Source organism: Lynx canadensis, chromosome C1, assembly GCF_007474595.2.
Source record: "Lynx canadensis isolate LIC74 chromosome C1, mLynCan4.pri.v2, whole genome shotgun sequence".
Lineage (NCBI taxonomy): Eukaryota > Metazoa > Chordata > Mammalia > Carnivora > Felidae > Lynx > Lynx canadensis.
The window spans coordinates 207,637,141-207,652,814 of record NC_044310.1 but is presented as its reverse complement, the minus strand read 5'-3'; the positions used below and the strand labels follow the sequence as shown (position 1 = coordinate 207,652,814).

The following is a 15,674-nucleotide window of genomic DNA, read 5'->3' as shown; positions in this document are numbered from 1 at the left end:
GATGTCAGGTACAACATGAGGACTATAGCTAACATCGCTCTATGTTATATAGAAGAGGTAGTTCAGAGGGGCGCCTGGGTGGCTCGTCGGTTGAGCGTCCGACTTCGGCTCCAGTCACGATCTCATGGTTTGTGGGTTCGAGCCCCGCGTCGGGCTCTGTGCTGACAGCTCAGCGCCTGGAGCCTGCTTTGGATTCTGTGTCCCCCTCTCTCTCTGCCCCTCCCCTGCTCACATTCTGTCTCTCTCTCAAAAATATATAAACATAAAAGAAAAAAAAAAAAAAGAAGAGGTAGTTAAGAGAGAAAATCCCTATGAGCTGTCATCGTAAGGGGAATTTTGTTTTCCTTTTTTCTTTTTTCTTTCTTGTCTCTATACTGCTCTATAGGAGAAGATGGCTGTTAGCCGAACCTATTGTGCTACTCCTTTCACAACATATATCAGTTTAAACTGCTATGCTGTATGCCTTACATTTATATAGTGATGTATGACAGTTACTTCTGAACAAAACTGGAAAAAATGATTTGAATAAAAAAACCTTTAAAAATTAAAAAATAATGTTTTCAGATCCCCTTCCCTACTGCCTCTATTTTTACCTCTCGCTGTCTCTTAGTTCAATTTTCCTCTTTGTTTATGTCATTTACAAGCAGGATCTCCCCTTGAGCGTACTTTCTCAGAAATTCTGAGGATATCGAAGTATCCTGTAAGCGAAAGAAGCACTTCATTCAATTGTGTCAGTTAAAGTCCCCAAACTGAACCTTGTCATCATATGCCCATCCCTAAACCAATCACTGGCTTGAGGGATCAAAGAATGTGATTTGCCAGGTCAGGAACGTGGGCCACACCCTGGTGCCTGCGAAGGAAGTAGACCTTTCAAATCACATGACCCAGAGCCAGAGAGGAGAGCGTCTCAAAGAACAATCAGGATGCTATTACTAGAAGAAGCTAGTTGAGCAGATAAGACGGAGTCTACTACAGTTCTAATGTTCAAATGTATACACAACCACAATACATAAATGCATGTATAAGAAAGTACATGCTTATGAACAAGATAGAGAACACATCAGACTGTGAGACGATGCCATAAAATAATAGCATAACTTGAAGTAACTTATCTTAGGAATTTGAAACCGATAATGACCCAGCCTCTCTCTTTTCCAAAAGAACAGCAACTTCCCAGCAGAGGTGAAAGATCTGACAAAACGTATAAGGACTGTTTTGATGGCCACAGCTCAGATGAAAGAGCATGAGAAGGACCCCGAGATGCTGGTGGATCTCCAGTACAGCCTGGCAAACTCCTATGCAAGCACCCCTGAGCTGCGCAGGACCTGGCTGGAAAGCATGGCCAAGATTCACGCAAGAAACGGCGACTTATCCGAGGTGATTAGCAAGGCTCAGTCCTTCTCCATTGGCATTGTCTCCTTTATCGGGGCGATTGGATTTTCATTTACAGTAGGTTACCATATTTTCCCGCTCATCTAGGTATGACCCGATTATATATTATGTGCATTAAATTTGCACATAGGATTCAAGAATTTCCTGACTCCATGTAAATGATACCAAGTAAAAGCCACGGTTTTGGTATCAGCTGTAATTGGGATATGCAATGTAATTAGGATATGCAATGCAGAACTAAACGTTAAAAGCCTAAGACTAGGGAGGATGGTTGGAACGGTGTCTGGGAAATTGAGAAATTGAGTTATGTAAGTTAATCTTCTGTGTTTTTAAAACTTCTTCCCTGTAATTGGACTCGGATGGGGAAGCTTGCCTTCATAGTGAGTATCTCAGGCCGGGGTAATCCTGTCCTCCATTTGCAGCTGGTCTGAACTGGTGATGGAAATATTACACTCTCACAGCCCTGTGAGGAGAATGCACTGTGTGAAGATTATAAATCGATAGCTAACTTTCAATGTCTGTTTAAACCTACTGGGGTGGCTTTTATGTAGCAGTTCACAGCACCCAAGTGGTTTCTAGACACCAAATGGAAAAGTTTTGCCTTATTTCTCAGAAATACGCCCCTTTGGGGAAGAGATTAAAAGGTCCCGGATGGTCTTAAAAACTGAAGTTAAGCCTGACGTTCTTCTAAACGCGTGTGAAGGATCCTGGGATAGAAAGAGAGCCAATCAGAAGCTTGCGGTTGGAGGCAGTTTTGATGGGACAAGAATGAGAAACTCCAGTTCCTTGATTGCCCAGTAAATGGGGGAAATCCCTCCATAAAACTTCAAGGGAAAGCTGAAGTCATTGACCATCACAGGCCAAGTTCTAAGTACCTGTTCAGCAATGCTCAAGGCTTTTCGGGAGATACTAGAGAACGTTAAGATGTCACCATATATTCTGGTTGGCGGGAGAACACATTTACATTAGGCCACGCTATTTAATCAAGTACCACCTTGTGAGGTGACCATCTTAAAGGCAGTAGAAATTCCAAGGGGGCCATTATTGGAAACAGAAAAGGTAAGAAGATAGCTTAATTTTATTTTCAATTTAGATCCCGATACTGTAGTGTATAGTTTTTAACAAGAAAAAGAGAATTGGGATTTTATTTTTTTTTTTTAATTTTTTTTTTCAACGTTTATTTATTTTTGGGACAGAGACAGACAGAGCATGAACCGGGGGAGGGTCAGAGAGAGAGGGAGACACAGAGTCGGAAACAGGCTCCCGGCTCTGAGCCATCAGCCCAGAGCCCGACGCGGGGCTCGAACTCACGGATCCGCGAGATCGTGACCTGGCTGAAGTCGGACGCTTAACCGACTGCGCCACCCAGGCGCCCCGAGCATTGGATTTTAAAATATATACATCAGGGGCGCCTGGATGGCTCAGTCGGCTAAGCATTCAACTCTTGGTTTAGGCTCAGGTCATGATCTCACGGTTTCCTGAGTTCAAGCCCCGAGTTGGGCTCTGTGCTGACAACACGGAGTCGGCTTGGGATTCTCTCTCTCCCTCTCTCTCTGCCCCTCCCCCATTCATACTGTCTCTGTCTCTCTCAAAATAAATTATTTATTAAAAAAAATAATAATAAAATAAAATATCTACATTAGGCTTAAATAGGAAGGAAGGTAATTCTACAGAAAAATTCTTGAGGTCAGTTCATTCACCCACTTGAGACAACACCCATATAAGCACACAAACAAAACTTCCTGAATAGGCATTTTATTCTTGATTGTGAACGCTTTGGAAATCAGATTGATTCTTGTTTTTAACTCCGTCATTAAAAGGATTCCTCCATGTATTCTTACATGGAATACTGACTCACCTAGGAAGGTTAGTCCTGATTAGTCAGCTCTGTGCTGTGCCTTCCTCTAAAACGTTCTTTTTTCTTACAGGCCGCGATGTGTTACATCCATATAGCTGCCCTCATTGCGGAATACCTGAAAAGAAAAGGTAAGACGACCGTCTGCAGGGAGAAAAGTCCAGAAGGGACATGCTGAAGCCTAAATTAAAATTAACTTCTTGATTTTAGTAATAATCTCAGTTATGTTTCATTAAGTAACATTAATGGTCACAGATAGTTTTAATTATGCCGTACTTACCAATTTTAGCTTTCATGCCACTATCATGTTTAATCTGTCTACAAAAAGGCTAACTGGTCAGCTTCTTAGTTCAAAATGAGAATGTTTGAATCGTTTACTGATGTATCGTCTCATAAGCTTGTATTAACACCAACCTGTAGCCATGTCTTAACCTCATCTTGCACTACCATAGGTACTGGAAATGGAAAAGATTTGCACACCACCCCTGCTCCCGGAGGGGATACCCATCCCTGTGATAACTACCCATTACTAAACAGCTCCCAGCGGAGGAAGTGAGTGCTCTAACTCTCCCGCATAAGCTCCTTACCCCCAGGAACAGAGCAGAGCAAATTCAAGTTGCTGCTTCAAGTTTACTTCGATGAAATTCTTAAATGTATATTCTTAGAAGCAAAAGCTATCCCAGACCTTCATACCTCACGCTGTCAGAGGTCTGAGGCTCCTACCATTCAGAAATCCATCCAAATTATGAAGTTCAGAACCAAAAAGTTCTCGGCAAATAGAACTGCATCTTATCCAATATTTAGGATTATGAGTTATGGCCATATTTGCTTCCAATTCGCATACTAGTCTGCCCTTGGATTTTTTTTCTAAAATTGTTTAAAATTGCAAGGAGAAATCCATTTTAATCTTGAAATGTAAAAAAACCTACTTGTTGAAAATAAGGAATGCCAAAAATAATATGCGGGACTATATAATCAACATGTTCCATTTCATTTTTATACAAATTTTTTAATGTGTATTTTATTTTGAGAGAGAGAGACAGAGACAGAGACAGCAAGCAGAGGAGGGGCAGAGAGAGAGGGAGACACCAGGATCCGATGCAGGCTCCAGGCTCTGACCTGTCCGCACAGAGCCTGACTCGAGGCTTGAACTCACGAACCGTGAGATTATGACCTGAGCTGAAGTCAGTGCTTAACCGACTGAGCCACCCGGGCGTCCCTCCATTTTGTTTTTTTAAATGTTGCGGCGCCTGGGTGGCTCAGTCGGTGCACGTCCGACTTCAGCTCAGGTCATGATCTCACGGTCCATGAATTCGAGCCCCGCGTCGGGCTCTGTGCTGACAGCCCAGAGCCTGGAACCTGCTTCAGATTCTGTGTCTCCCTCTCTCTCTGACCCTCCCCCGCCCCGTTCCTGCTCTGTCTCTCTCTCTGTCTCAAAAATAAATGAGCATTAAAAAAAAGTTTTTTTAATGTTAACTGGTTCTGACAATTTACAACATATGATAATTTATAGCACTGATTTCCTTTAATTAAAAATACTTCATCTTTAATGTTTGATGAAAGATTTTGTAACAATCACTAAAGAATTAACTCTTTGCAAAAAATGTGGCAATATAGTTAATATATTTAATCTGTTTTTTATTGAAAAAGCTTGTTCAAACCCAAAGGATATGACCTGCAATCTACTTCATAACACTATCTTAACTTTCAAAATTCAGTGGAAAACTCCGTGTATGAAAAACACAAACAAATCCTTAGATCTGAAGATCAAAATAACTGAACGGACGATAACTTGGACTTCAGTTACGTATACATATTTAATGAATCCCTTATTTAATTAATTAACATAATCCCTTGTTCTTCTAAAAATGCATATATTTTCTAAAGAATCTCAGTGGATTTTGCAAAAAGAACATATGAGCCAAGTTAACCAAGTGAACCGTGAGATAGTTCGAGGAGGAGGTCACACCTGGCATCGTGGCTTGTGTCCACGCTAAAATTCAGGGATCTTCCTGCCTAGCTCCACACTAACTATTCAGCTTCATTTTTATATACAAGTCATCAAAATTATCGTTATTTTGTCTAACATACCCTTTACCCCCACCTATTTTATATCGGAATCAGACATATATATATCGTATCTATTTTATATCGTAATACAGCTCCGTAAAGACTATTTCGAATTCTAACAAAAAACAAAACTGAAGACACCTGATAAAACTAGGTGTCCGTTTGACAAATTGTGGAAACTTAATATCCCAAAATTTTGTGTGAGACTTTAACATGAAAAAATTTTAAATACCGACTTTTAGACCGGAGGTAATACTGGTCTATAACATATCCACTGAGAAAAGAATGTATTTGTTTAGTAAACTCTAAGGAAGGTGATTTTTTATGATGCACTAGCACACATTCATACCCATTGGCATATATCTGAAGTCCTCAATATACTTTTACATTATGATGTTTCCAAGTCACAGGGATAGAGTATCCCGTCACTACAATGTGCAAATAACCAGAATACGGGCAAATATGACCAACTCCAGAAAGTACAGCTATTACAAGGATCATCATCTCCTGCAAGAGATGTATCGTGACTTTCTCTGCTCTGTCGAGGATGTATAGGTCCCTGCTCCTCAGTTGTCAAATATTTTAATATATGTTTAATTGCAGAAGGAATATTCTCATTTTTAAAAGTAGGGAAGTAGAATTTCTAATGCAAGAATTAGATTGCAGTAATTATCCTAATTATAATTTTTAGCACATTTTGGAGTGATAATTTAGTTACATAGCCAATGAGCTGATTATTAAAAATGGAAACATGTCACAAAAGTATCAGCTCGAATTCTAAAAGCACCTGCTCCAGGTAAGGCCCCGCACTGGGCTCAGTAATGAAAGTACTATTATTACTGCCTCCTGTTTTCGAGTGAGAAAACCAAGAGTAAGTGATACAGGCTGCCCTAGAGAGAGAGCATGGTGAGTTTGTGATGGGGCCAAAGCTCAAGGACTGGTCTGGCAGTGTAAGCTGTGTCCCTGACTACTCAAATTCAGTTCCAATCCCTCCTCGGGGGACATGGCCCATTATCAACTGTTTTTATATATTATCTGTAGAGCCAGATATATTTGTCTTGATCTTGGTAGCCACGGTGCTAAGAAAATTTAAGGAAGTTTCTAGAAAATGCAAAGGAGTGAAAATCAGCGAGTAATGAGCATTGTTTTCATAATACGCTGACCATACCAGCTGTTTGCTCAGTATTAATGTTTGCGTCCCTTCAACCATCTTTTGAGATAGATAACTAACGTCTTCAGTTTGACAAATGGGAGAAACAGCCTCCAAGGGGTTGGCTAACTAGAACGTTGGAACTGTGTCTATCTACAGATTCTGTATTTTGTCCATGCCAGCTTCTAAAAGAAAATATGTCACCTGAAAAATGATACAAAATTAGAAAACAGGATCGTTGGTTGCCTTGGAGAGAATATTTATCAACAGTCATAGTCTACCCATCTTGTTGACAGAGTGGGTTTTATTATGCTACCATGAAGAAAGGCATGCTCTATCCCAAACAGGATGTGGCTCAGATAATAATGTCTCATTTTGCTTGGTCCTCTCAAGGCATGTTCTCTATGGGCTGGCCAGCTTTTCTGAGCATTACACCAAATATTAAAGAAGAAGGAGCAATGAAAGAAGATTCGGGAATGGAAGACACACCGTACAATGAGGTTGGACCAATATAATCTAGTGCACAGTAACTGAGAAAACAGATGCGTTGAATTGTTACGTTAAGCTAAATATGGAGGAGAAAATCTTATTCAGAAATCAAATAAAGTTACTCTAGAATATGACTTAGGCAAAATGAAAGGCAGGCTACAGTTCAGCTGAGAATAATAAATATCAGATTCCACTGATAAAGTATAATTTTTGATGACTACTTAAACTAAACTTTACTTCTCTAAAATGGACCCAAATGTGTTCTATCAGCTCTTCTATAAGATATAAAATCTCTAGTCCTTTGGTAAATACAGTAAGGGATACTGAAAATTTTGTGAGCTGGTCACAACTTTTTTTTTAATGCGTTAGAAAGTGTATTTGTAAATACACTTGTACAAAAAGTCTCACTAGTTTATGCAGAAAACCTTCTGATTTGCAAACCATGGTTATTTTTCATTAATTGAAAGAAGTACTGATAATTGCAATAATTCTGGTGAAGAAAATAGAGCTTCTTCATCAAGTAAGTAAAATATTTCATAAGCTAATTGTTTCTATCTTAATGTTACATCAATTGAAAAAAAGGATACAGAAAGCAAGTTTGGGGGCAGAGTTCAATTTAATTTATAGATGGTTTTATATTAATTAGTATACCTTGAAAATAAGCAATAAATGCAACTACATATTTAGATTAACTATTTCAAATAATGCTTCAGAGTCTTTTCTGTAAAGACACTGTTGAAAGATTCCAACAAATAATTGACTTCCTTAGGGAGATATAATTTCATTCAGCTGAACATTTATTAGACCACTAGTATATGTGAGGCATTGAGTTAAGGTGGGAGAAGAGCTAATAACCCACAATTCTGGCTTTCAAAAAGTGTAGAATCTTGAGAAAGGCGAACGTTTTCAGTCTAAAGACCCATCAATATAAATATACGCAACTAAAGGAAATAACTTCTTACGTGACAGTGGTTGGGATGGAGATAGAGTTTGGACAACCATTCAAAGACCCTAGAGTTTCCTATAAAGGCTCAGGGCAGTGGAGAGCTCATGATCAGATGTACATTTTAGAAAGCTGCCTGGAGAAACAACACGTAGGACGGACTGGAGTGCAAAATACATTATTAGCAGGACCACTATGGGCGTTGGGGGGAAATGAACAGGGTTTTGATCCAAGGCAGTGACCGTGGAATGGAAAGAATGAGACAGACCTGAAGGCATTTCATAGATTCAAATTAGTCAAAGCTTGCAGGACTAAGTCATGATGGAAAAAGAAAGATCCAAGACACCACCATCCCGTCCAGGGTGGACGGTAGATGCCAATAACAAAGATAGGAAACAGAGTAACCCCACTATGAAGAAAATTGACACTGTAACAGTTTTGAAAACCTGGTTCAGGGAGGAACCACAGTGTTCATCGTGTTGAATCTCCTTTCGATTGGGGAATTGCAGAAAATCCTGGTGGAGCAGCTCTACCTGTGTGCGGAGTTTCTTTGGAAGTCTGAGCGATATGAACTCATCGCTGACGTCAACAAACCCATCATCTCTGTCTTTGAGAAGCAGAGAGACTTCAAGGTACGTTTTCTAAAGCCAGACGCTGGTTAAAATATCCTGCTCTAAATTGGTGATTGTACTTACAGTTTTCAAACGTGGAAACTGCCTATTTTTTATGTCAGCATCATCGTCACGAAACCCTTTGATTTATGGTTTCAGAAATTATCAGATCTCTACTACGACATTCATCGGTCGTACCTAAAAGTTGCAGAGGTGGTGAACTCAGAGAAGAGGCTGTTCGGTCGCTACTATCGTGTAGCCTTTTAACGGGCAGGTAAGTTTACCAGAAGCTCCGTGGCCTGGAAATTCTGTCAAACAACTAAACTTTATCTTTCATTCTCGATGAGACGGCTGACTCCATGTGCCAGGCGATCAAGAGGATGTGGGTGTGTCTACGTATATATGAGGATTTTTCTGGATACACGAGTCCTATGTTTGTCTACAAGAATGTACTGACTGGGAAACAAATAGAGAAATCCATGGGCCTTAGTATAGATCGAGTTGAAACCAATGATTTCTAACTTTTTAGAGAAAGAGGACACTTATTTTCAGCATCCTGAGCTGAGCCACCCAGGCACCCCGAACATTCCGTTTTTTCATTTTCACAGTTGCGATGACTCCTGCCCTCTCATTTCCTTTTCTTCCCTCCCCTCAGGGTTGCCTATAACTTCGTTTTCTCCTCGAATCTTTTAAGGCTGCAGCTGAAGAAGTCAGATCCAGCCTGATCATTCTAGATCATTTCCCATTGAAAAATGGATTTTGCCCACCTGATGGTTTCTCCAGCCATATCTAATCTAGGCATACTGACCAGGTAGAAATAAAATATGCTGCTTTCCTACCAAATTTTAATTTCTTTTGAGAAAAAAAAAAATTATTTTCCTCTAATCACCAACAGCAGCTTAAAGCTAACTTCTTAATTAAGAAAGATAAGCTTCTCTCTACCTGGAAAGAAAAATATCACCCCTTAGCCACTTTCCATGAACAGGTTAATCCAACTCAGCTTTCCTCCTGAAGGCATAACAGCATCAGGAGTATGGAGATGGACAAAGCAGGTGGAAAATGGCCCATGGATAGAGACTAAACGTAGACACGAGAGAGAAGCAGAACTATTTGAAGTGATACATACATTGCAGGGAGAAGAGTAGGAATCCGCAGAAGAGAAGGAGAAAGATAAGGGAAGGTATCTTGATATCATGGAGAAAATAAACAATTTTTGACCTCATGGAAACATTAGCAAAAAAAAAAAAAAAAAAAGGCAGGACACCCCATCGAGAAGGGAATGTGGGCATTGAGGATCGCAGGAGAAAAACAGGGTTTCTAGGGAGTGGCCACAGATCAAATGAGCAGGAGAGAAGTGGCACACACGCTGTGCACTCAGCAGCTACAAGATTCGTATCTACAACCTTCAGGCTCCGTCTTTCCAATGAACAAGTAATAAACTGCCATTAAGAGTCCGGTCGTGAAAACAGATTGCCCACCTGATGGTTTCTCCAGCCCATATCTAATCTAGGCATACTGACCAGGTAGAAATAAAATATGCTGCTTTCCTACCAGATTTTAAATGCAGATGTTTATTTCTTTTCTTCTTTTGGTCTTGATGGTTCCAGGCTGTGGTAAGTTTTCTCTCTCTCTCCATTTGCATGCCCTAATAATCCTCACACTTCCCTCATATGGTTTTACTGAACCGTAACTTTTTTGTGTGCAAATCAACATTGGGTACGCGGTGGGATAATCCTGCTTCCATTCATTTTGGAGTCATCCGGCATTTCCCGAACTAATTGTGTTTATTCCAGTTATCTGAATTACAAAAAATGTATCGTTTATTTTTATGTGTGTATTATCATTCCGCACAAAGGGAGATGTAGTTTAAAACCTACGTAACCACACATACACTCCAGCGCACGTTCAGATAAATACGAGCACCACGCGTTTGCAGGGCGTGCAGAGTAGGCCTTAGTGTTGGAGATTGTCTGCTCATTTTGGACCACTGTGACTCACAGCTGATTATAAACGGCAATGGTGGTCAGAGTCTTAGAGGTTGGAGCAGTGGTCCATTGTATGGGCACCCTGCCAGTCTCCTGATCGGACCCTCCTCCTTTCACATATGAGTGTCATAGAGAAATAGGGCTGTCTTTGGTGGGGGAACTCTGAGCAGAGGTGATGGTCTCAATACCCAACACAAAAGATGACCAGTAGGGCTAAATCTTTACCCAGTAGGGCCGAGTAGGGTCTCTTGAGATATGAACAGAAGTGTATGGAAACCAATTTGACCATCATTTCATGTTTAAAAAAATAAAAATAAATAAAAATAAAATGATGAAGAAAGAAGAAGAAAGAAAGAAAGAAAGAAAGAAAGAAGAAGAAAGAAGAAAGAAAAGAAAGAAATTTTGGAAAGGCAGCAGAGGCAGAAATAATCACCGCCGGCACCTAGAGCTCTGGAACACAGAAGAATTTTCTCATTCTGTGAACCATGTGAATGTGCCTATATTCAATCATTTGTACCTACAAAAATGATTCAACATAATTATTGTCGATTAAGTTGGAAAGACAATCTTTCCTTATCACACATTGTCTAACCGGTACATACCTTTTTGTAATTCTTTAAGCCCTCCCCGTGTCCCTACCAGTATTTTCTACCTTCGTCTATAAAATTGGGGCCATGGGTCCTTAACTCACCTACTAAAAGAATACTTGAAAACCCTTGTACTAAATAGACTGAGGGGGGCAGTGGGGAAGGTCTGGAAAGAGCTACTTTCAAAGACCTAACTTTGTTCTTTTTGCAGTTCCTCAATAACGTGTACTGACTGTGCACTTGGTTTTTTTCTCTTTTAACGCTGCCCGTATTCTCAAGTGTCTTTCATTAAAAGTTCCAACCTAAGCTTAAACGTGTTTTGAAATCTGCGACCTGGGTACATGCCTACGCGTGGTACTTTCTAAGCCCAACCTCAGCCCCCTTTGACCAAAACCTAAGGAGGTCATCTTGATACACGGCATGTAGAGCCTCGTTTGTCACTGTTCAGATGAAAATTCAAAAGCTGTCCCAGGACCCCAAGTGGAGAGTGTGAACCTGTCTTGAACAGGAGCGGACAGTGCACATCACTTCACACTGATGATGAAGAGATACTAACTCGATTTGAACATTTCCCTGAACGTGCGCAGAATGAAAGTTCTAAAAGATCTAAGATAAAGTCGTAACTACTGATTAGCATAATCCCCGTAGTCAGAAATAATTTCTTTTTCATGATGGCACTTTATGTCCCTGTAAAATTCATCTTTAATATCCAAATTGGCATGTCTTGCAATCATGTACGAAGATTATGGGAATATAATATGCTATAGCTCTTGCCTCCCTAAGGCCTTCCGGTAAATATTTTAGCGTCCCGTGTGGGTAGTGCTTTCATCAACATGGTATTGGCTAGTGTAGTATTATGTCTGCAAGGAGGCAGATAATAGAAAACAAGTTGGAAACTCCTTTTTTTCATGGCGGGGGCCTTAAGAACGCAAGTCTTGCATAACACGGATTTTCAAATGCAACACCTGACGTCATTGACTGTGGAAACTTTACACAGAGCGGCCTATATAAAGCCACCCTCCAGAGTGTCCCTGATGTATTCAATTTCCAGACTGATGAAAACAGCAGTAGTGATCAAACACCACCTGTAATCAATGAAATACTTAGGCCCTGAGTTTAGCGTGAAAGCAAGCAAGCGAATACCCATTGCATAACTTAGAATATCAGCTAGATGCTCTTGGAATATATAAATGAAAGGCTTGGGGACTGTTTATTCCGGTGGCCCCAAAGATACAGATTTCATGGTTCCCCGTCTTGCCTGCATGGGTGTAGATGTGTCTCAGAAACTTGACAGAAAAGAGATTAAGAGGAGGAGAGAAGGCGGATGTGTAGTTTGAAAAACCACCTTCTGGTCGTGTGCTACACCCTTCTGGCTCCCATGTATATGAAGTCATTGATATAGAATATATTTTTAATACATATAATTTGTGTTTAAAATATAGAGAGATCTATCTTTAAACACATATGTATTTAAAATATATATTGAGAGAGAGGTTTGTATTGTCTATGAAATGTTTGTCTGCATTCTTGTACGCTTAGCTTAGCATTTAGCCTTTTAATACTTTCGGACCCACATTTATACACGAGGTTCCTCTTTGAATGCATTCCTTTGCTCGTGAACTTCAAAATACTTAAGTAGAATAGCAGGGCGCTATATTTGACGTTCCCCGTAATGATGCAGGGGCTTTGTGGATTCTGAAGAATCTTCAGAAACATCTAGTAAGGAGTCACTTTTAGTTACCAGTTCCACTGAAGTATATTTTTATCATCATCTATTGCCTGCACGTTTCGTAACTCAGGGTTGTTAACTGCGCTGATTCAGAGTCCTTGTTTAACTGGAATATGTGCTGTTTTCCTCACAACGGACTGCTCAGAATATGTATCGCATTGTACCGTGACATTTAGAAAGTCAAACTAGCAAGGGAAAATGCAGAGATCACATTTCCCATTGCCACGAAAGGCAGTTTACTCGTAACCTTGGGGCGGAAGCAAAAGACAAACGAACCCTGGCTTGTCATCACCTGTGTCCCTACTGATGATCATTTATTTCAGAGAGGGTAGCAATTGAAAACTCCCCGAAGACAGTGTCCTGTGGCTCAGTGGGCTATGCTTTTGATAGTTTCTCTGGGTAAAGGTAAGCACACGTTCCCCCTGTTTTCGAACTGCCATTGAGCTGGCTCCAGAAGCTCTTGCGTGATCCCCAGAAGACGGCAGAGGAAATTTTTAATTCTTGCACTCCAGCTTCTTTCTACTTCTTACAGAAAATAGTCCCAACAGATGTCTATTTTAGGCCAAAGGCGTAAATAATCACATTTCTTCTGATCAGTCACTTACCAAGATATTGAAATCAGCGTCAATAGACCTTTCATATAATAAGGAAAACTGTAGTTGCCGTGCAGAGCAGCTGAAGATGTGTATTTTGAAGCACTCCACACTCAGTTAAGCTGTTTTCCCTGCATGCCAGTCAGAGCTTAGATTGCTCTGCTGACACGGAATGTTTCTCTTTGTTATTGCTGTCCTCCTCATCAGCACTAACACACACCAAGGGCCTATTGTGTACCAGGCACTGTTCTTGGGGCCTCCCACTAGACTTCTGAGTCTGTACTGTTTCCATCATGCAGATCAAGGAGCAGGGATGAAAGGAAGTCACAGGTCATGACTGAGACCAGAGCCAACGGTCAGCGTAATGACAATAAAATCCTGCTTCCCACCTCTCCCTTGCTGCTAACCCTGGACTCAGAAATTTGTCACTGGAGAAAAATTCACAGTGAAAATGTCTCTTTGTGCTAGTTTTCACAGCGTGGTGAGAAAATCTTTTCCTGAAACTTAGAGACATTTTTTCTTATTGAAAAGGAAGTTGCAAATGTGGCTGTAGCGATTGCCCTGTGGGGTTCTGGTTGATGGCCTCAGAAGTCCTGTTTCTCTGATGTGTCAGTCTGTCGATTTTAGCCACTAACTTCTGACCTTGAACCAGACAAGTCTTCACAAAGACAGAGACAGAAAAATCATGGCAGGCTGGAAGCCATGTGGGAACCGGGCCAGACCTCACTACCCCTACCAACTCTTGAGGAATGACGGTGAAGCATGTTTTGTGCTTTCAATACTCTAACTCACTTTTTTTTAGCAGTTTGGGGTCAGGGGACTCCTATATTCAGCTGCGTGTGGTCTTGACCGTTCTTTAAAAAAAAAATCGTTCAATAAAACATCTTTCTTAGAATCCATGGAATCTTTTCCAGTTATACCCGGTGCAAATACACATCTTTAAGATGTATGCCCTCTAAGAACTATTTCATTCATCTGCTTCTTCATTCAACGAAGGTAGAGGGAAATTCCCCTAAAGACCAGGCTCTGTGTTAAACACTGAACATGCACTGTTGGACAAGACACTTCTCTGCCTTTGAAAAGCCCAAAGTCAGTTCTGGAAACGCACAAGGAAACAGGCGATTACCTGCTTGACAAGAACTCTGCTGATGAACGAGTTCATCGTCTTCAGTTGCAGCCCATTACGAAACGAAGTATCCTGTTCACATGGTCAGACTTAACCTGGCAAAAGTGCTTGCAAGCTTAAAGCACCATATGGTTGTGCATTTTAATCCTTACTCTTAGATCAATCACCTCACGTTAGCCAAAAGTACAGCATTAGAATGCTTGCTGCGTGTGTTTTTTACATACAATGAATATTTCTTTTTTAGGTCAGAAATGAGAAAAGCAGAAAAAAGTACAGCTAAGATTCTTTCTGACCTCCGGATCTTCACCTGGCCCTCAAAAGCCATTTTCATGAGGTAAACTCTGCAGTCAGAAGAAACCGTGAGAGCCTAGGTTCTTAACTCCCCACTTAATCCAGTATTCTGAGGCCACATGCATTCCACAGGAAAGATGACGCTGTGTCTCTTCAAGAGAAGGAGATGTGAAGATTGCCTCACTTGGTTATCCTCAGATGATAGAATCTTACCTTCCCCCCCCCCCCGCCCCGTTTCAAACCAGACAAATAAAATTAACAGAGGCTGAAACCTACTTGTTCCTATGGCATAAATATGATGGCATGGTTACTGTTTTCAATCCCCTATTTTAGCTTTGCAGGATTGTAAAAGACCTATTAGCAAAGTAAATGGAATAATGAAATTGCATATGCTTGCATCGGGCGTCTGAAGACATATCACAGTTCTTTTTAAAATAGCAGCACTAAGGGGCGCCTGGGTGGCGCAGTCGGTTAAGCGTCCGACTTCAGCCAGGTCACGATCTCGCGGTCCGTGAGTTCGAGCCCCGCGTCGGGCTCTGGGCTGATGGCTCAGAGCCTGGAGCCTGTTTCCGATTCTGTGTCTCCTCTCTCTCTGCCCCTCCCCGTTCATGCTCTGTCTCTCTCTGTCCCAAAAAAAATAAATAAAAAATGTTGAAAAAAAAAAAAATTTAAAAAAAAAATAAAATAAAATAGCAGCACTTGGGAACATACCTACCATATGTCATTCCTGTTAGGACAACGATCCAGAGAATTATGGCTTTGCATCTGACGTGATGTGGGGTGCATATCGACTCGTACCTCTAGGTACGTTTACATGACATACAGAGTTTCCTCTGCTCGTGCCAAAGACGTG

The 15,674-nt window shown here is 40.8% G+C and overlaps 1 protein-coding gene across 1 annotated transcript in view; it reads left to right on the top strand.

Moving 5' to 3' along the window:
* The window catches only part of DOCK10 (dedicator of cytokinesis 10), a 269,566-nt gene that overhangs the window by 241,307 nt on the left and 12,585 nt on the right, over window positions 1-15,674 (top strand). Inside the window, 8 exon segments of the mRNA XM_030325753.1 lie at window positions 1,162-1,377; window positions 3,321-3,389; window positions 3,700-3,744; window positions 3,747-3,779; window positions 3,781-3,799; window positions 6,861-6,967; window positions 8,409-8,531; window positions 8,670-8,776. Coding sequence (XP_030181613.1) covers window positions 1,162-1,377; window positions 3,321-3,389; window positions 3,700-3,744; window positions 3,747-3,779; window positions 3,781-3,799; window positions 6,861-6,967; window positions 8,409-8,531; window positions 8,670-8,776 — 719 coding nt within the window.